At 37.5% G+C, this 22,781-nt stretch overlaps 1 protein-coding gene across 2 annotated transcripts in view; it reads left to right on the top strand.

Moving 5' to 3' along the window:
* Positions 1-22,781, top strand: part of PRKG1 (protein kinase cGMP-dependent 1) — a 1,074,350-nt gene that overhangs the window by 413,374 nt on the left and 638,195 nt on the right. For both annotated transcript variants that reach the window (XM_081104810.1, XM_081104809.1), the window contains exon 3: positions 8,585-8,698. In XM_081104810.1, coding sequence (XP_080960936.1) covers positions 8,585-8,698 — 114 coding nt within the window. The remainder of the gene's footprint in view (positions 1-8,584; positions 8,699-22,781) is intronic.

The raw sequence follows: 22,781 nt of genomic DNA, 5'->3' as shown, positions 1-22,781 counted from the left end.
GAAGCAACATCTCTTGTTCTAACCTTCTGATTGAAGCCAACATCTCTTGTTCCATCCTTTCTAGATTTAGCTAAAATTAGCTTAAGTTCCCACTTGATATCCTGTGAAAAGACTGATGTCCTCCCCCAAAACATCTGCCAATTCTTGAGCCCTTAGTTTCTTGTAATTACATAATTACTTCATTATCTCCTGCTTTTCTGCTCCCCATTATCACTAATTCTTCACTTCCTTGCCTCCCTGTTCTTTGATATATCCAAGCAATGAATCATACTCATGCTTTCATCTTCCCCCAAACCTTTCACAGGAGAAATTAGTATAAAACATACTAATTTGGAGAGAAAGATAGGACATTAATTCTGACAACACATAACTGAATATTGTACATTAAACATCCCTTTTACTAAAAGTCCTGCAGCCTTTTCCACGTGAAGCTTTCTATTGGCCAATTCCTCTGTAATCTCCAGCTTCTTGCTCATCTCCTTTCGCCATTCACTTCCTCTGCTCATTTATTACTCTGCTCTTTCCCACTCCTATATTTTCTGAACCAAGACCTCAAAACCTCCCACGCCCTTCCTAAAACTGTATAAAAGTTTTTATTCTAAAAGAATAAAAAAGGAAATTTCCTCAAGAGTTTCTTTTAATCTACATATTATTTGTCTTGCCACAGGCATTACCTAATTAAATTATCACAAGGCTATGAAATAAAATACTATTATCTCTTATGTTTAAGTCCTTTATTCATTTTGCATTTATTTTTGTGAATGGTATAATTTGGTGGTCTAGTTTCATTTTTTTTTTTGCGTGTATCTGACCAATTTTCCCAACACCATTTATTAAAGAGACTGTTTTGACTCCATTGTATGCTCTTGCCTCCTTTGTCAAATATTAATTGAGCATAATGGCTTGGGTCGATTTCTGGGTTCTCTGTTCTGTTACAGTGGTTTATATATCTGTTCTTGTGCCAGTCCCATGCAGTTCTGAGAACAGTGGCTTTGTAATATAGCCTGATATCTGGTATTGTGATCCCTACAACTTTGTTCTTCTTTCTCAGGATTGCTGTGGCTATTCAGTCTTTTTTCATTCTACATGAATTTTTGGAGCATTTGTTCTAGGTCTGTGAAATATGCCATTGGTATTTTAATGGGATTGCATTGAATCTATAAATTGCTTTGGATAGTATGGACATTTTAATGATGTTGATTCTACCAACCCATGAACACAATATATTCTTCCATTTGTTTATGTCTTCCTCTATCTCTTTTTTCAACATCCTGTAGTTTTCTGAGTACAGATCTTTTACCTCCTTAGTTTATTCCTAGGTAACTTAATTTTTTTGTTGCAGTGGTAAATGGGATTGTTTTATTAGTTTCTCTTTCAGATCTTAGAAGCATCCATAGGTAGCAAAATATCAGACATATGTTGTAGCAATATCTTTATTGATACAGCTCCTTGGGCAATGGAAACTAATGAGAAAATAAACAAATGGGACTACATCAAAATAAAAAGCTTCTGCACAGCAAAAGAAACCATTAACAAAACAACAAGAGAGCCCACTGCATGGGAGAACATATTAGCCAATGCTACCTCCGATAAGGGTTTAGTCTCCAAAATTTACAGGGAATTCATACAACTTAACAAAAGGAAGATAAACAATCCAATCAAAAAATGGACAAAGGACCTAAATAGACAGTTTTCGAAAGAAGACAAACAGAAGGCCAAGAGACACATGAAAACATGCTCAGAGTCACTAATAATCCAAGGGATGCAAATCAAAATGACAATGAGGTACCATCTCACACCTGTCAGAATGACTATCATCAACAAATCAACAAACAGCGAGGGCTGGCGAGGATGTGGAGAAAAAGGAGCCCTTGTGCACTGCTGGTGGGGATGCAGACTGGTGCAACCACTGTGGAGAACAGTATGGAGTTTCCTCAAAAAGTTAAAAATGGAACTCCCGTTCGACCCAGTCATCCCACTTCTAGGAATATATCCCAAGAGATCAGGAACACCAATCAGAAAGGACATATTCACCCCTATGTTCATATCAGCACAATTTACCATAGCTAAGATTTGGAGACAGCCTAAGTGCCCATCAGCAGATGAGTGGATTAGAAAACTGGTATATCTACACAATGGAATACTATGCTGCTGTGAAAACAAACAAACAAAAAAAGGAACTCTTACCATTTGCAATAGCATGGATGGACCTGGAGAGCATTATGCTAAGTTAAATATGCCAGTTGGAGAAAGATAAATATCCCATGATCTCACTCATTTGTGGAATATAATGAGCAACATAAACTGATGAACAAAAAAGATCCAGAGACAGAAACACCTAAAGGACCGTCAAACCTCAGAGGGAAGGTGGGGGAGGGCTGGCAGGGACAAGGGAGAGGGTGGTAAGAGATCAACCAAAGGACTTGTATGCATGCATATTAGCATAACCAATGGACACTGAGGCAGTGGGGGCTTGTCCTGGGGGGTGGGAGTGGCCAAGAGTGGTTAATGGGTGGGGGGGCGGAGGAGACATACGTAATACTTTAAACAATAAAAAAAATACTATTATCTCAAATCTGTAGTGTGGTAATCAAGGCATAGAGAGCTAAATAACTTATGAAAGATTCTGCAGCCAGTCCGTGCTAAAGCTGGGACTTGATATTCACAAGTAGTCTGAAAAAAAAGTTGCCATTCTAACATCAGTGAAATATTCTTGTAAGTCTTGCTTCAAAAGTTTCTGTAATCACTTCTATTTCAGGTGACATCTGCTGGGGAAAATTATTCAGTAAAGTAGCTTGTGGCTTTATTCAACCCAATGAGAACATGGTTTACTTAAGTATGGCAACCTGGTGCTAACATTTTTTTTTATTGCAATTTACATCTGGTGGAGGTTAAAATAACACAGAGGCAAAAGTTGTCCCTTTAAATGTATTTTGTATGTGCACAGATTTACTTGACATCAGGGTTTCTCAACTTTGGAATTACATTTTGGGGTGAATAATGCTTTGCTGTGGGAGCTGTCCTGTGTATTGTAGGATGTTCAGCAGTGTTCCTGGCCTCTGTCCTTGAGATTCCAGTAGACTCTTCCTAGTTATGACAACAGAAAGTGCCTCGAGACATGGCCACATATCCCATCTATCTATCTATATCTATCTATATCTATATCTATATCTATATCTATATATATATATATATATATATATATATATATATATAAAAGCCAAGGACCGAAACAACCAGAATGACTGGTCACTATGACGTGCACTGCGGCCGGCCAACTGGCCTGACGGGGGCAGGGCCAGCAGGCCAACCTCCCGCGTCCCCTTCCCCTGGCCAGCCAAACCCCATCAGCCTGATTGGCCCGATCAGGGCAGGCTGGCTGGACCCCACCCGTGCACAAATTCGTGCACTGGCCCACTGGTGAGGTTAATATTGCCCCCAGTTGAGAACCATTACATTACATCATAAACTCTCCCATGCTTAATATTAAAACATAGCAAAAACAAAACTCATATAATGAGCACCTACAAGTCTGAGAGTAACATTTGTACTCCTGTCATTTGCCTGTCTCTAAGGAAATACAGTTGTATATAAATAAAACTGGAAAAAGACAAATACAAAAGAAAGCAAATCCATAAGTGAACCTCCTCTCCTGTCAGAAATACAGTGGGGCCTTGGCTTACGAGTGTCCCGACTAACGAGTTTTTCAAGATATGAGCTATCTCTCGGCTGATTTTTTGCTTTGAGTTGTGAGCTAAAATTCGGGTTATGAGCCAGCTTCAGATACCCCACTGCTAGTTGGCGCAGCGAACATCACAGTGAATGCCACAACATCAGCCCAGCATCACGTGTCTCACTCGTTCACAATTGATTTGACATACGAGTAATTGGAGTTACGAGCTCCGTCACGGAACGAATTAAACTCGTAAGTCAAGGCCCCACTGTATAGCCATGCTGGTGACAATACAACTCAACCACATAGTGTTGAATTTGGTTGAATCTAGCAACTACAAAAACCTGTATGAGGGAATTCATAATGTAAAGGCTGTGGCTATACAAAAACGTGAAAGTATAGTCATACAGATTAGATGAGAAAAGAGATGGGAGGTCTTGTCTAGATGGGACCTTGGATATAACAACTGCCTCCTTTTAATGGTCAATCAAGTTGTTCTGAGTGTTCCAACCAAGGTTGTTGGAACTGAGCACAGTGTGTATAATTAGTTTATTGCCAGTCATCCTATTTCTGCCTGCCAGTAACAAATCTCCAAGCTGATTTGCCTTAGTATGAAAGTTCCTGTGGCACAAAACCACAGGTTGGTGAAAAACCCATAAAAAATAAACAAAGCCAGGAGATTCTGGGTCTCCTGGCCTACTGATTCTTGTAAAAGATAGATAAAATGTGGTATATGAATCGTGGTGCCAAAAAGCAGGAGGTAGGTTGATTGTTGCTCAAAGTGGCAAGTTTTAGGACTTATGACGCAGCCCATTCCAGATCATAAATGGGCATATGGTAAGTGAAATAGAATAAAAAATGCATTCAAGTTACTATGGTAGAGCTTTCATTTAGTGATGCTAATGGCAGGAGTGAGAAAAGAACTAAGTGAAACTATAAGTAAACCTAATTGTAGCCAACTGTTTCAATATCTCTTTGCAAACAACTTGACAATTCAGAAAAATCTAAATAAAAATTATTTGAATGTCTCTTTACTTTTCTTTCCTGGCAGAGATAGTGCATAGTAAAAATAACACCAATATAGTATCACACTTTTTTTAAAAAAGCAAAAGTGAATAAAAAAGAGCAGAAGCAGAAAATATAGATTAGCCTCATTCCAGAATATCATTAGTTCTCCAAAAAAAATACAGTTCTAGTAACCTCTAGTCTCTGTTTGTTTTATTTTTTAATATATTTTTATTGACTTCAGAGTGGAAAGGAGAGGGCGAGAGAGATAGAAACATCAATGTTGAGAGAATCATTGATTGGTTGCCTCCTGCATGCCCCCTACTGGGGATGGAGCCAGCAACCTGAGTATGTGCCCTGGACCAGAACTGAAACCAGGACCCGTGAGTCTGCAGAGCCAAACCAGCTCAGGCTCTAGTCACTTTTTCGTCAGGGAAAATAATGGGAAAAGTCCAAAGCTTACTAGACTGTATTGAAAATCTTTCAGCTACTCCTTTAAAAAAAATGATTTGAAATCTAACATACTTGAAAATAAAACTGAAAAATCAAAAGTCATGAATAAATGCTGATCAATGTCTTCTAGTTCTTTAAAGAAATAGAAATTAATCAGTGCTGACCAGAAGTAAATTCATCAAAATGGGCTCCTAAAGTTAGTAGCAAATAATAATTATATAGAAACCTTCAAGCATGGTCTGCCTTTTCAGAGGTTTAAGCCCCTGGGAAAAACATGGCACATATTCAGCCTATTCGACTTTTCCTGTTTGCTTTACCTGCCTTCCCCGCCCCCCCGCGCGCCCCGCCACTAAAATAGCCACACACAGTCGTACCTATTTTCTATGCAATTGGATTACATTCAAAACAAATCTCAAAGGTAGCCACAGAGTGAAAAAAGGAGAGTCTAAGAGAAGGGTGTGGCTTTAAGATGCCCCTAATACTTTAAATCAAGTTGATCAGGTGGGAATAGGGGCCACTGGGTGTATGAGTGAAGTTTTAACTGTCTTGTTCTTGGTTTTCTTAAGTGGATCACACAGGCCATATTTAGGAATCATTTGTGAATGTATAATCACTTCTAATTTTGCTTTAAGGCTAGTGTGTGGTATAGTATCACACTTTTTAAAAAAAGCAAAAGTGAATAAAAAAGAGCAGAAGCAGAAAATATAGATTAGCCTCATTCCAGAATATCATTAGTTCTCCAAAAAAAAAACCAAAAAACAAAAAACCAGTTCTAGTAACCTCTCGTCTTTGTTTGTTTTATTTTTTAATATGTTTTTATTGACTTCAGAGTGGAAAGGAGAGGCCAAATTCACATTTCACATCAATAACTCACTTTACTGGGTTCTTGGGAAATAGAATATTTCTAAATGTCTCTCGAGAAACTCTCATTAAGGCTTGTATGTACTTAACTTTCTTTTTAGCTCCCAATCATGCCTGCCTCCCTAAATAACTCCCTCCTCATCCCCATTATAGGTGCTACGGAAGGATAAGAAAGAGATCAAAGCACCACTCGGGGCATATTTAGAAACACTGTGTTACTGTTTAGCATTTAAACTTTTCTGCTCATTAAAAAAAAATATACAGTGCTTTTTGGCTCATTCTCATCTTTCATATGAGATCAGATCCCCTACTTGTTTGGCTATTGTGAATATATTGAATCTTCAGTGTTTAACCTAACTTGGAAAACATGTTTTATTTTTTGCTTTTCTAATTAATATCAAATATAACCTTCTTAAATATAGGAAAGAAAATTATATATAATAATAATTTATATCCATCTTTTGTTTAAAATGAGTTAGACATGAAAAAATAAGGCAAATATATGTCAGGAAAATGAGTTGGAACCAGCAGTGACCTCCTGGTCCATGGGCTGACACTCAACCACTGAGTCATGCCAGCAGGGCTATATAAACTTTTTTAAAGAGTTTTTTTTTTTTAATATTTAAGATTTTATCTCAATAGATGTTTGAAAAATAAATTAGGATATCAACATTGTGATTTTATAGATATTACTAGAGGCCCGGTGCACGAATTCATGCACGGGTGGGGTCCCTCGGAGTGGCCTGCGGGTGGCCTGGCGCCACCCCCTCACCTGCCCCACCATCCCGCCTGCAGGACGATAGATCAGTGCCTCGGAGCCAAGTGGAGGCTCTGCCCCTGACCCCTGCCACCGTCTCTGGGGCCATCAGTGGGGCGATTGGGCCCCCGCTTGCACCCACCTTGGCCTGGTGCTGCCCACTCACCTGCTGTACCATCCCACTGCAGTCCTGCTCTCCTCAGGGCCCATTAGGGCCGGCAGCGCCTCCACTGTCACCTGCTGCCAGCACCACATTGCCAACTCCTGCCATGTTCTCTGCTGCCCCCTGGTGGTCAGCACACATAGCGAGCAGTCGAATTCCCAGTTGAACTCCCAGTCGAGGGGACAATTTGCATATTAGGCTTTTATTATATAGGATTGCTTAGATAAAACTAGATTGATTTTTAAAAGGGGGGCATGAACTTAAAGCCAAAACTCTGAAAAGTTCAGTATTGCAGGAGCACACAGCTATGGGAACAATTGTGAAGTTGATGAATGAAGGCCTGAAGTTGGCAACAACTTGGTAGCATTAGTGGTTTCAGTCACTAGCTCGTGGCAAGGCTTAGGCGTTTCTTCTGTAGACTGTGGGTGGGTAGGTAACCTGGAGAAATAGTAGAAAGGGAGGATTAAAGTTAGAATCGATTGCGTTACCTTTTTGTTTCTCCCCTCGTTTTGTTAGGTGATAGAATTACTGTGTACAGAGCTCTGACATTTTTTTAAACGTATTTTTTAATTCCCCTCATAAATAGCATTTTCCTTACTTGCAGGTAACAATGTGTATCCAGTGAAGAATGTTCCTTTAGCTTTTTCCTTCTTTAACATTTCATTTTCCAGGTCCTTTGTGGAACCTAAACAACCCCTAGTGTCTCTTTCCCTCAACCCTTGTGATGGTTCTTCCTGACAGTCAGTGTTACAGGCTGGGAAGCTGAAAACAGAGACTTGCTCAAGTCAGATAAGATGTTTAAAAATAAAAGATACCATGAACTACAATTAAGTAATGCCCAAGGGTCAAAGTCATCTCCCTTTCCATAATAGCTGCCTTATTCAAATAAGAATTCTCAAGTATGAGGTGTGCTGTAGAAAATGTAGTCACTCAATTTTTCTTTCAAAGTCAAAATGACATTAAAATTGGAATTAGCATAGCTTTCTAATATCACATTAGAAATAATTTCACATGTTTACATTTTTGTCTCCATCTCTTTCTGGGGTTTTCTTTCAGTCTCCTATTAATTCTTATCTGTGATTAATTTAATTTAAGAGAGGATATGGATTTTTTTAATTTGTATATTTTATTTAGTATTTTGCATTACATCTTGATGATGACTTTGTTTTAATTGGTAACTGCTTTGCATTTTTATTTTATTTTTTATTTTATCTTTTTGTTTAAAGTATTATCTAAGTCCCCTTTTCCCCCATTAACCTCTTCCAGCCTACTCCTGTCCTCCCCTCCCCGCCCCAGGCCCTCCCTGCTCCATTGCCTGTGTCCATGGGTTATGCATATATGCATACAAGTTCATTGGTTGATCTCTCCCCACCCACCCTCCCCTGCCTTCTCTCTGAGGTTCAACAGTGTTCCACGCTTCTATGTCTCTGGGTCTGTTTTTGTTCATCAGTTTATTTTGATAATTCGATTCCACTTATGAGTGAGATCATGTGATACTGCCTTTCTCTGACTGGCTTATTTTGCGTAGCATACTACTCATCCATCCATGCTGTTGCTTGGTAAGCATTTTTAAAAACAAGCCTAACACTCCTCATTGCATAATAGAAATGCGACAAATAAAATGAAGCATGAAGGAGAATTAAAATAATGTGTTCTGCTTTCTCCTTTTTAGATGGGAAGGTGGAAGTGACAAAAGAAGGTGTGAAGCTATGCACCATGGGTCCAGGAAAGGTGTTCGGGGAGTTGGCTATTCTTTACAATTGCACCCGGACAGCGACCGTCAAGAGTAAGGCTTTCATATTTTTTTCAGATACTTTCAATGTCTTTTTTCCCTAGACCAGTGAGATGTCCATTAACACACTTCTTGATCTAATCTTTGCCATTTTATTAATCTATATTTCAAGTTTTGCTTTGAAATATAGCCCATCTATTCGTTTTTCTAGTAAAGGATGATTGTTACTCAGTTTTGTATAACTCAAATTTTATTGCTGCCTTATGAAAAGTATCCTTTTAACCTAGAATTTGTATGATTATCAGTTTTTAAATTAAAATTAAATAGGAGCAAGACCTTTTCTTTTTCTGCCTTGAAAAACCTCAGAATCATATTTAAATTATTTTTACATACCTGCTATTTTGGGTTACATTCCCCACATAAATGCTCACTCCATGGCTTAGACAAATTGAGAGGAGAAATGTTGATCTCATTCAAACATCAAGTGAGATATATCCTGAATTCTAAAACTGCTTCTGTGTATATTCTTGTCTTCAGCTGCTCATCAAGCTGAATATTATAGCATTTTTCTTTTCTACTGACTGAGCTTATTTTAAATCAGGGCAATAAAGCAGCTTGTTTCGCTAATTTTACATACATGTGTATATATGATTTCTCTAGCAACTTTTATTGCTTGGTAGAAGCAGCTGCAATAGTTAGAGGGGGAAAATGTTTTAAACCCTCCTCCTTCCTGACTGCAGGATGCAACGAGTGTGTAACAAACAGCTGAATGCAAATGCCAACCATGGAAGATCCATTTTATCTTTAGGTGAACATGTGTAATGTGTGTTCCAAAAGGTTTTCTGATGCATTATGCTGTGGATGATAGCAATCACAAATTACTGTGATTAGGTTGTGTCGTTTTAAAAAATGTTGTTGAAAAAATGGCATTGCTAATATCAATCAGTTTTATCTGGATGCCACTGATTATTTTGTTGTTTGTTTGTTTTCTCTCAGAAATATGGCAGTAATTGACAATATGACATTGAAACTTGGGTTGTAAAGAACTTAAGAATACATGGTCAGCTAGAGTTCTAAAAATTGTCTTATTTGTCTTATTAGTGGATCATCTTTTTATTCATTCAAATTATCAGTTACAGTTGGGGCCCTTATAAAGTGAGTCCTTGTTGGCACTTGGTTCTTGATCTCTAAAAGCATAGAACTCTTTTGATTGATAGGCACCAACATGTTTTTATTTCATGTGATGATTTAATTACATGACTCAAACAATAATGAAGACCAATGAACATAACAGATTCTGCTAGAACTTGAACTCACGAAGTACATTAACTAGGAAAAGGCATAGTCATGACTCCATTAAATGAACAAACTTAACTACCATGCTTTCTTTTTATGAGAAATAGGCAAAAAAAAGAACCAGAAAAGAATATTTTGATTGAGCAGGCTTTCTCAGAATTATGAATAATATTTTTTTTAAGTTTAAAAATATTTAAAATTTTAAAATTTTCAGTTCTGTATACTGTTCACAATCCAGTTAAACTGCAAAATCCCCAAAGGTCACCTAGTGCTTGACCTTTGAAATACTGACTTTTTATTAAATAATTTTTTAAAAGTCTAAATAATGTATTTAAATAAATTTTGCAGCAAAATGTTTTTAATAAGTTGAATACTTTGCTTCGTAAAAATCAACTGCCTTATTCGCATCTTATAAAATGGTATTAATCTGTACTAGCCTCTATTGCACTTCTGTTTGGTAAATTTAAATGCATCTTATTTGACAAGAAGAAACTAGGTGCTGAATGCAAATTATAATACTAATTTTTGGGGGTCAAAACGTCCATTATTAATGGAAATTAGTGATGGAGAATGTTCTTTAACACAAACTCAAGAGGTTTTGTGTGTGTGTGTGTGTGTGTGTGTGTGTGTGTGTGTGTTTGTGTGTGTTTGGTTGTATTTGAGAAACAGCCTGGAGGTGAAAATGCTTTGTGCAAGAGCAAGGAATAATATCTATGAACAGTGGTTCCTTCTAAATGTTGTATAAGAACTATAACGTGTGAATAATGATTGTTGTTCAGGACCTTTTTATCCTATCTCCCATACTATCCAGGGGCATTGTACTTGTGACTATGATCCTTAAAACCATTTATAATTTAAATTATAAATTATACCTCAGGCTTATCACTTTATAAATCTGATTAGATTCCATTGTGAGTACTACTTGTACCAAATTACTAGTCAATGCTATCATACTCTTTACATGTGATATTTTAAAATGTCTTTAAATGGCTTTTTAGATCCAATCATTTCTCAGGATTCAAAATTTTGTCCATTTCTTCTTAACTATCATTTTGCAGGTGATGACCATTTTCAGTAAATTTTGAAATGAAGTCATCCACTTGAGTTCAGTAGTCTAAGGAGACAGCCATTCTTACTCAATAGCTTGTCACTCACGTGCCTCTTTTTTTCTCACTTACCTGGGCTTGTGATTTCCTTTCCCCAACATCATCCACTTTCTTTTATGATTGAAAATGTTGAATCCTTTCTGTTTTCTTTCTCCCTAGGTTAGCCTGAAATTTTAATGCATTTTTAATCTCACAGTCGTAACTAAATCCTAGGTGGCATCGAAGAGCTCTTCAATATAAATGAGTCATTTCTTGTTCAAGATGGCACTTTTTTAAAACTATGTCAGACCATGAATAAATTCCAGTGACTTCTTCTACTAACGAATGTGATCCTAACACCTGTGGGTTTTCTTTAATTTAGGATATAAAAAATAGCTTTATTTTTTTTTATTAAGGTATAATTAACATTTAACATTATATTAGTGTCATTGTACAGCATAATGATTTGTTATATGTACACGTTGCAGAATGGTCACCACAGTGTCTAGTTAACATCTGTCACCATCCTTAATTACAATTTTTTCTTGTGATAAGAACTTTTAATATGCAATGCAGCATTATTAACTATACTTGCCATGCTGTACATTATTATATTCCCAGGACTTATTTATTTTGTAACTGGAAATTTAAACCTTTTGCCCCCCTTCACCAATTTCACCCCTCCTCACCTCTGGTAAACACCAACCTGTTCTACCTATGACCCTGAGCACATTTCTTTCTTTTGTTATTTATTTCACATATAAGTGAGATTGTATAGTGTCTGTCTTTTTCTTTCTGACCAGGGTACTCAAGGTCCATCCATGTTGTAAGAAAATGGCAGGATTTATTTCCTTGTTTATGGCTGAATAGTATTTATAGAAATATGAAAAGAAAGCATATATGGTATGGTGCAGATCTGTATTCACAATCTATTGTTCTATAAAACAACATTATCAATTTTCCCCCGAGGAATTTGGATGCAAAAGTATATAAAATCAACATGATACTGGAAACAAAATTCTAACAAATATCCGGAGGTTATTCACAGCTTAAATAGGCTAAAGTTTTCTTTATTAACTGTGATATGAAAATGGCCACTTGTGTCTATCCAATCACAAGCATGCCAGATGCCAGGGGGAGGAAAAGAGTCATTTGTTTTATTAGATTTCCACAACACCAAACAATTACTGTCACCAATGCTGTTGGAATTTCACATTCTGTTTACGTATTTTGGGATTCCACAAAGTGGAGTTCTACCATCTATTTTCAAGCCCCACAAGGATAGGAATTTCTAATGTGCCCCTTGAAAACCCCTTTCCACACAATTCCCATGCCCAGAAGCATGTCATTACCACCTTTCCCTGCTGTTTCACTCCTGGTTGTGATTTCACTTTCACTACCCTCACAGCTAAAGTCAGATCAATTCACACTCTGGACTTACTGTCTTGCTTCTAGGCCTCAGGTTCTTTAAAATCACAATAGTAGGAAAGTTGAAGTTACTGGAAACCTAAAAATAAAAAGGAAAAGGCTTTTTGTTTACAATGAAAGAAGGATTCAGAGATACAAACCTTATGTGTGAGTTTGCAAGGATATCTATGTTCTCTTGCTTTACTTGGATTTCCCTCAACCAGTTCTCACAACTACTCAGGGATTTTTTTTAAAATATATTTTTATTGATTTCAGAGAGGAAGGGACAGGGAGAGATAGGGACATCAATGATGAGAGAGAATAATTGATTGGCTGCCTCCTGCATGCCCCACACTGGGGATCGAACCCACAACGCGGGCATGTGCCCTGACTGGGAATCGAACCATGACCTCTGGTTCATAGGTCCATACTCAACCACTAAGCCATGTAAGCCAGGCACTCGGGGATTTTTTTGAGGTTTGAATCTTATGGCTCTTTGCTCCAACTTCAGTTGTACATAAATTGGTTATTTTTGCCTGAAGATACTAAATTGAAGCCTGTTCCTCTCCCTTTGAGTTTCCAGCTCACAATGCCCCAAACCTTAGGCAGCATATTATTGTAACAGGCTCCTTCCAATAGACTTCAATAAAAACCCAAGAATAAAAGGTCTCTCTTTTTGGATAACATGAGATACCAGTTTAAGATGATCACTGTAGAGAGTTATCTGCAAAGCATGGCTACATGGGTGGATGTGAATCGACTTGAGCAGTTATTTCTCCTTAGATTATTTATAGCACATATTTAAAAACTCCTCAGCATTAAAATACTTTAGTAGTGACATGAAAGATCCTAAACATTCTGCAAGAATCTAATTGATGACTTTAATAACACTTGGTAAAAATATTTTTCTGCCTCAGCTTGAATACTCTAAGTTTCCATATTTAGACTTTCCTAAAATATTTGTATAGGGGGACATTGACTAATTAAACTATTTTCACTGTGTCATAGACATTTTGAGAACAAAGTTAAAAGGTTTGGATTTTTCTGTTTATTTTTGTTTTTAAAATAAGTTTGAGTCTGTGCAGTGGAGATGACTTGTGCATTCCCCTGTAGCTCTGTTTCAAACATCACATTATTCAACCTGACTCAGAAAAGTCTGCCAACCTTCCAAAACCTAAAAAGATAAATGGGGGTTGGGGGTGGGGAGCGGGAGGAAGATTTGACTAAAATTTCTTACTCCAATACCTCTAGGTGCTGTAAATGTAATGCTATACCCATAAGGTCAATATACAGTGCTTTTTATTGGTAAAGGAACAAAATAAATGAATGCCAATTTTATTGTTATTAAGAGGAAGTAATAGATGAAGCTTTTCTATAGTGGCTCTAAGGTGTAAGGTCCATAAGATAACTGAATCAATAAATAAGGATTTAGCCACCTTTTCGATAACATCATTGTGGAGTTCCATAAAGCATCATATTTATCATAAAGATATTTTCACATGTGAAAATGAAACAACATTGTCTGCAATACACAAAACTGTCCTATGGACAGTTATTACCTCGGGTTTTAATGAGCAGGAGCAACAATGTACTGTCACACTCCCAGTGCCACAGCACAAAAGCAGAGGAGGTAACTGTGGTAATGAAAAGTCTCTGTTCTGCTTTAAGGAGGCAAATTAAAAAGATGCATGCTTTGCTTTCTCCCAGGCTACAGCATGCTTTCTTCCAGGAATCTTGAAAGGAGAGAAGTCACAAAATAGGCTGATGAGGACTAGAAACATGACCCTGAACACAGAAGGGAAAAATCCAGTAATTTCCCAGGAACTGTCATCATCTTGAACAATGAAGTAAACAGTGGGTTAGGGCAGCATCCTGGGGAAGCAGGTCCAATTGTTCAGTGAGTTAATTAGACAACATTCTTCTCAGTACACTTTTTATCACAAGTGTCTATTAAAAAAATACTGTGAAATTAGTAACATAAATCCAATTATGTAACCCCTGAGAAATACATTTCTTTAATAAAGGAATCAATTCACTAGGTACCCATGTTGCCACATAACGGATTAACATAAACAAATGGATATACAGAAGCTATTCTTATATCTCATTCTTTTATTGTCTAAGAGGATTGTTACAAATTTCTTTGATGGGTGTTTTTGTTTTTTTCCTCGTCTTGATGGGAACTGTTGTAGACAGCATTTACTTATGACTTATATTTAACTACCAAAGAAGATTTGAGTCCAATATTGACTAGGACTGGTAGACCGGCATATGTTAGTAATGCTTCTTAGGGGAAAACAAAACAAAAACCTCTCACAATCAAGGGAAGGCAATAGTACTTAATTCCTTAAGATTAGATAAATTATTTTCTCTCCTCCTCCCTTTAATTACTCAATCATTGAGGCCTTGAGTGTTCCTATATCTAGAGAATAGTCAGGCTTTAACTGGTAGGGAAGTGTTATCTTTTAAAAGATCAGGGGTAATTGAATAGTAAATATGAACAATAGGCAAGGAAGGCTGATTTTTTAGCAGTCTTTTTAATCCTGTAGAATTAATAATATTTCCACAAAGTCCTGCATGTAGGACACTCCCACACAAGGTAAAGCTAATGTCAGTTTTGGGTATACTGTGTGGCCACTCATTCATTTAATAAATTGCCAAGAGGTAATTTTCATATTTACTGAGCTGGTTGAAAGAACCAAAAACAGAGCAGTTGCATTGATCTTTTCAGAGTGAAATACAGCTTTAGTGGAAGAGTACCAGCATTGTGTAGATTATTAGCATCTTCTTTTGAAGATTATTGAGAAGTAAAATTAGGACAACAGGTTGAGGGGGGGAAGGAAAAAAATTTAAAAGATCATGGTTTGCAGGGCCAGGTTGTTAACAAGAATAACAACTAGATTTATTGAATTTGATGGCTAAGATATGGGCTGGAAAATAAAACGGAAGAAATTTCATTTGACATTTGTTCTTTTTCATGCTCATGAGTGTAGTTTGGATTAGAAGAAAACACATGTAGACAGACATTTGTGAGAGAACAGCTGGATTGATGATGTCTGAGTAAGCGGAATGTTTTTCACTGGTGGGTTATATCCATTTTACTGTGAAAAGTGTCCTTATAGTCAGTCTAGGTGGACATCGATTTAATTCATAGTGAGTGCCCAGGAAGTCCTAGATGGGTGGCATGTATCTTAGCATCTGGTAATTACAAGAATAAAAGTCGTCATGAATTGTAGTCACCGAGAAAACATGGGGAGTTCCTTGTAATTGAGACTTGTAGATATGAGGCTGGGGGTGTTGTAGAATATAGGTAAGAAAGTGAGCCAGCTAATTTCCACACAGATCTTGAAGAATTTCATTTTCACTGTGAATGTGATAGTAGATCATAGAAAGCCAGTAACAACTTTTCAGAAAGGCAGGGTGTAAACTATACACTGTAAAGGGTCAAGAATTGATATGAGCTCATGTAGCTGAACAGTGTTGTCTATAGCTAATTGTTTTTTACTATGGGTACATGTTTTCTCTGTAGGACAGTCTGCTTTCTAATAATAATTCACTCTTTGTACCCTCACTAGAGGCCTGGTGCATGAAAATTCATGCATGGGAGGGGGTTTCCCTCAGCCCGGCCTGCCACTACCAGCAGTGCAAGCCTCAACCGGCCCTGGTTACCTGTGCCTCAGGCCAGCCCTGGGTTGCTGGGCAGCCGCCATCTTTGAGGGTCTGGCAGTCAATTAGCATATTGTCTCCTTATTGGCTGTGGGCGCTGCCATCTTTGTGGCATATTAGCATATTCCCTCTTTAATAGATAGGATAATTCTTCCCACATCTAATGGAACAACTTTATTGACTTGAAAGCACTGTTGTCTGTAGTTTTCTGAGTGGAATCAAACAGTGTTATTCAAACTATATTTATTTTGTTTTATTTCCAAAAATCAAATTGTATGGAGTGCTTCTGTGTATGAAATTTATAAATTTCTGGTTATAGAGTGGGGGAGCAGTCTTCTGGAGCCCCATTCAATGGCCCTATGTTTCCTTACTCTTACTCCTTCTTACTCCTACCCTTGGATTAAGTTCTTCTATGGCATTTTGTTATTTTAGGTCAGGTGATACTGTTTGAAAACCTCTGCTGTAGTTCTATATAAGGTTACTTTGAGTATCTAGGTACTGGTAATTCTTTATAAACTACCTTTATATACTTACACTTGGCTGTGTGTAGTATCACTATCTTCACATTGGTCCCGCACCACAGGGATGAATAGCAATAATAACACCATTGCACAGGTGAGGCAACTGTGCTTTAGAGGGCTTCTGGAACTTCTTAAGGTCACAAATCTGTATTGCTAAACTATACCTTTCTCCTTGATAGCCCCCAGTAAGACAATGAGCTGCATCATCACAACCTTTGTTTCAACCTTTATTTGTTGAATAACCTTTCACCACATTACTGACAAAGTTGGTTCAGACAGATGTGTACTTAGAAATAACTGGTACAAGAAATACTAACATCAAAAAACAAACTACAGGTAAGAATACAGGGGACTGTGAGTAGATCAAAAAGGCTGTGCATTCCAATGCAGTTCTTCTGCTTGGAGGCATCACTTCGGATTGTGTTGGCTAAAGTCCTGTTGTCATCACATCCCTTTCGGGTGGCACTCTCAGGACTTCCCTGAGAAAGGTTTGTGTGTGTTTGTGGGCTGTGTACACAACTACAAGTAGGTGCCTAGTGTATCGAGCTATTGGAAAAATTAAGAATAGATAGCTACTGGGCCTGGCTTTAAAATATCAGTTATTTTCTATAGTAATATTTCAGACCAATGACACCAATAGTTTTTAACTGACGGTGCAGCCTGGAAATTCCAGACTTCTGGTGTCCAATTTGTTGTCTTCTTTGATTGCCTTAGCAAAGAACGTTAATCTCTTCTGTGCTTACCACATTCTTTCTGGATAAAGACGTTGGTCATGGCCACAACTCTCATAAGAAGGAATAAAATGCTGTTCCCTCCCGCCCCCCAAAAATTCAAGTTCCTTATACTCTGGTCAAAGCCTTGGCCCTTTATCTATAGTTTGAAGTTAGCAATTCCTGATTTCCCCAAAGTTACAGTTATCCCACGTTGTTGAAATTTTCATATTCATTGCCTTTCACTGTCATTTAATACTTATAGGTGGACATATGACAATTTATATGGAATCTGTCACTGATATTCAGCCAATAAAAGTTATCCATTAAGCTTGATTATAACCTGGAGTGAGTTACTAAAAAATATAGGAAATGAGGTCCTTACTGCTGTGGACTGGCCCAAAGTATGTGCAGCACAAAATGTAATAATGAAGTTTTAAGACTATCAGGATATTCAAAATAGAGTTTCTGAAATGCTAAACATCTGAAACTTAAATTTGAGTTGGAAGAGGCCTTAGACATCAAGAATGAAGTGCCTTTGTCTGTAACTAGTTTTAGGACTAATAAAAATGGAAATGAACTCTAGATGTTTTGGGCTTTTTAAACTTAGATCAAAATATATTTTCCGAGTCTCAGATTTAAAAAGAGAGAAGAAAGAGAAAGAGCTAAATGAAAGATATAATCTTTTATTCACTCATTCTCTAAATCTCTGACTTGTGCTCAGTGGTTTTCAATCAGAATAACTTAGGCCATAAACAATAGCAGATAATTATAAAAGCAGCAGGAATATTTTTCTGCATTGACTTTTTTTTCATAATACTCATGAATTAATTTAATATGCCTCTTTATTTTTTTCATGTTTTTGATCATAAGAACAATGTTTAGAAAATATATACACACAAAGATTTTTAAATCATTTATACCCCACTACCCAGAGAGAATGCTTTGAACATTTTGCACTTTCTTCCTTCTCTCCCTGAATGTCACACTGCTTCTCTTTCTAATGCATATGCTCACATCTGAACATTAATCATTTGTTTACATGCATCTGCTGTTCTTAAGGTTTTATTTTGGGTCAAGGTGGATTTTCATTTCCTCTTTGAGCTTTGCACGTGGAGGGTGACATAACTGTGACTTGTCTTCCAATATTTTTCTGTTCGTTTTTTGCTATTTAAAAAATGGCCTCGCTCTAACCGATTTGGCTCAGTGGATAGAGCTTCAGCCTGCGGACTCAAGGATCCCAGGTTCGATTCCAGTCAAGGGCATGTACCTTGGGTGAGGGCACATCCCCAGTAGGGAGTGTGCAGGAGGCAGCTGATCGATGTTTCTCTCTCATCGGTGTTTCTGACTCTCTATCCCTCTCCCTTCCTCTCTGTAAAAAATCAATAAAAAACATTTTTAAAAAATAATAAAAAATGGCCTCTTTTCTATTCTTGATGTGCTTATTCTCCTTGGTCCATGCAACTTAATACCTTAAATTAGACTATTAATACTTGGTACTCATGTTTCATGAATACTTTAATTAGAAGCTGTTGTGCATGCCCTCTGTTAATAGGGCTGATTAACCTGGAATAGCAAGTGGTGGTGAGAGTATTGGTGTCTTTCTACAGATATGTCCAACAGCAATGATTACCTGGTGGTTGCTGTGGCATAGATTCAGAGCATTTGAATTTTAGGTTTTCCCAAAATTTGCAAAGACATTCTGGCATTCTGTGTTAGGACTTGTAGTTTTATTTAGTTGAGTCACTGGGTAGTTTGACATTTGTGGAATAAGTCTGTTTATTGACTTAAATTGCTCAGCAGAATCATTTTAACAATTAAATGTTGGTAAGCTTGATTCATATACCGCCATGGCATTAACATCTCAGAGCATTAGTGAAGTGGGCACTTTATTTCTTTTCCAGATGAGTTATTGAGGCATATGAATGTTTGGCATTTGTGCAAGCTAAGTTCCACTTTTCCTATAAACTGATTCTCAATTGTTAATATTTGGGAAATGTGTTAGTCCATGTGCTAAACTATGCAGGATAATTTTCAAATTTTAGGATGAAGTTTATAAACTGATAGCCCCAGTGCAGATAAGCTGCCTTCTGATATATTCTTTTCTTTCCAAAAAGTGTTCTTCTTAAGCAAGTCATTCCATAACCATTTAGAGTGATCCTATGCCTTCCTTCATCAGTAGGAAGTTTCTATCCACTTTGGCTCTTCAAAATATAACTTATTTATATTAAGCTTATAATCTAGGCTTGTAATTAAAAGTTTATCCTTAGTATATTCTGCATAGTGCTTTTGTACTTCTTCAAAACTCAGCTTTTGAAGTAGAATTGTTATCAGTGGAAGTGGAGTTCTTGGAGTACAATGAGGAAAAGGATTTCCTGAGGCCCCCATGGGAGGATGGGGTTTCATGGAAAACTTCATTGATGATATATAATTAAGGAGGTTCCCTTCCAAGGTCCCGTCTCCATCTGTCCTGCTATAGAAAAGCCCAATCTTATCTTCACCAGGGCCAGAACTAGGCCCTGTCCAGAATTTCCGTCCCATATTAACGTACAGTCCAATCCAGTATCTGGCTAGCTGTGCGTGTGTTCCCAGCTTCAGACCATTGTGTGTGGAGTCCGCATGGCAATAGGCCATGAGGCCTCTTGAGACCACATGGCCATGGAGAGAGGACAGGTGAGCACATGGGTGAGTGCAGGTCACAGAGCAAGAGAGAGCAAGTGGGAACAAGAGAAGAGAGGAAACTCTGGGGATTTTAACCAGGAGCTTCTTCAAGCAAACCAATGAAACTTCCAAGATTTCAGTCACTTCTGATGGAGTCCACCCCCTAGCCAATCCATTGTTCGAAGGCTAGATTGACAGACCAGCACCTCCCCTGCACCACAGACGTTACTGTGCATGTGCTTATCTCCCCCTACTTCCCGGACAAGTCAGTACCTGAGGGGGGAAGTAGGGAATGTTAATCCCCTTGGAGGGACAATGCTGAGATTCCCGGGGGTACAAAGCTGTGGCTTCTTGGTGAAGCTCCCCAGATGACCATGCTTACAATGTCTGATTCCCTTTGCTTTTTTTCTTTATTAATATTAACTAGCTAATTACAATGCTAATGATGGTGTTACAGCTAAGATCACCTCCTGGAGACCTAAGAGAAATGTTGAAGGCCAGTGGTTAAGAGTCTTCTGGATTTGGCCATAGTGAGTCGCTGTAAACTTTAACTTTGGTCAGATGGTATTTAGAAGCCCATAGAATACTCCCACCACCTCCCCCCGCCCCCCCCACCCCCCCATCCCCCCCCCACACACACAGAGCATTTAGAGCATAGAGAATACTGACAGGAAGGTATTGACGAAGGTTATTGGTAATATAAAAAGATTCCTAAATAGTGCTTTAGGCCTTACAGTTTTCTAAGTAAATGGCTATTATGGCATGCATTTTAGTGTCCAGTGGGTAGTCAGAAAGGACAAAGAAAGGGTAAACTTCAGAAGTTTTATTAATAAAATTGCTTTTATGTATATACTCCTTAAGAAAATGCATATTTTTAACTTAAAAAAAAGTTGTGTTTTTTTTCACATGAAGGCCAAATCCTGGGTGTATCTAAATGTTGAAAAGAGATATAAAAAGCGAGGAACATATTCTGAGCATTCTCTCTCCAGTGCTTGGAGAAAAGAGGGGAAAACCCACCTAGTGTCAAAGCATGTGAATATATTTACAAATAAAGAAAACCAGTCAAGATAAGAAGCACACATGTAATACCTAATGTTTATGGCATTTAGTAGAGCTCACACAGGGTGAAATTAATCTTCTTGTTGAAAAAAAATTGATGTAAAGGGATAGCATAGAGAAAAGAATGAAGGAAACTTGAATATTTGTACAGCCTAATGCGATTTTACTATTCAAACTTTTTGGTTCACTAGAATATATTATTTTAAGTGTACATTGATTATAAAATTCCTCATTAATTAAGAGTTTTTTGACATTTTAAATCCTAGCTAACATTATTGACATAATTCCATCAGTGCCTGTTTTTATTCCTTTTAAGGGAAATCATAGTAATTTTGGAACTTAATAACAACAGAAAGACTTTTCTTTCTGTTAGTGCTAACATTTTCTGCTTAGTGTTTTGAAAGAAACCTTGAAATGCTTTTCAAATATCTTAGCAAATTATGAATATAACATTATGCTCATTTGAATCACAGAAGTTTGCAGTATTTAAGGGCCTTTTTTTTTTTTAAGAGAAAAAGAAAAAAAGGTTATATATCATGGAGAAGAAAAGAAATAAACGTTTTGAGTTCATCTGAAATAATATTTCCACATAACTTGGAGGAGATATTAGCTTTTTTTCTATTATGACTATACTTTAAAAATACTATTTTAGCTTAGCTAGCATAGCTCAGTAGCTCAACCTATGAACCAGGAGGTCACAGTTCATTTCGTGGTCAGGGCACGTGCCTGAGTTGCAGGCTCAATCCCCAGTGCGGGGCGTGCAGGAGGCAGCTGATCAGTGATATGCTCTCATCATTGATGTCTCTCTCTCTCTCTCTCTCTCTCTCTCTCTCTCTCTCTCTCTCATTCTCTCTCTCTCTCTCTCTCTCTCTCTCTCTCTCTCTCTCCTCCCTTCCTCTCTGAAATCAATAAAAAATATATTTTTTAAAAATACTATTTTAAGGAGTTCTTGGGAAATATCTTGGAAAATTCAGATGCAGGCATTATATGTATACACTGACACAAGGAATTGAAATGATTTCCCACCTTCCCTTTCAACCTCTGGTTCTTCCAGAATAAACTTAACTCTCCTTCCCAGACTGGGACACAGTGGCAAGAGGTGTGGACTTTAGACCCAAGTTTGACAGCTCTATTTCTTGGGTATCTACCCTAAGCAAGATATTTAATTCATGTGAATCTAAATTCTAACGCGAGACACTATGGAATTAAATAAACAATATGCAGTATTCAATAGACACTCAGCAAATATTTGCACTATGCCTTTTGACAGAGCACTAGATAGATAAAAGGGACAGGAGACCTTCCATTTAAAAATAACTTTCTATCTAATGACTGCCTATGAAATCCATGCCTGCTTTTATTGGCCCCACTCAATATCCTTCTCCTTTTCTCTAACCCCGTCCTCGTTTGTATCTCATTCTGAATTGTGGTAATGTCTCCTTCCCTAAATCGTCAGGTCTTTATACGTCTAGAGACTATGTCTTAATTCACTTTTTCCACATTTCCACTCTACATTTTCTTGGGGAGCTTGTGTTGAACTGCCTGAGGGTTGGAGAAGGTTCTCATGGAATGAAAAACTCAATTTGTGATAGCCTTAAAGGACACTTCTTAGAAGCTGACATACTGTCACAGAGACAGACATTCCTGCATCTAAACCATGAAGATTTCTTTTAAAAACTTTTTTTTTCAATTACAGTTGACATTTGATGTTATTTGTATTAGTTTCAGGTAT

The sequence above is a fragment of the Myotis nattereri genome (genome assembly GCF_964212035.1).
Source record: "Myotis nattereri genome assembly, chromosome: 13".
In the NCBI taxonomy this organism is placed as follows: domain Eukaryota; kingdom Metazoa; phylum Chordata; class Mammalia; order Chiroptera; family Vespertilionidae; genus Myotis; species Myotis nattereri.
Note: the sequence above shows the minus strand (reverse complement) of the source record. Positions and strands in the feature narration are given on the sequence as shown.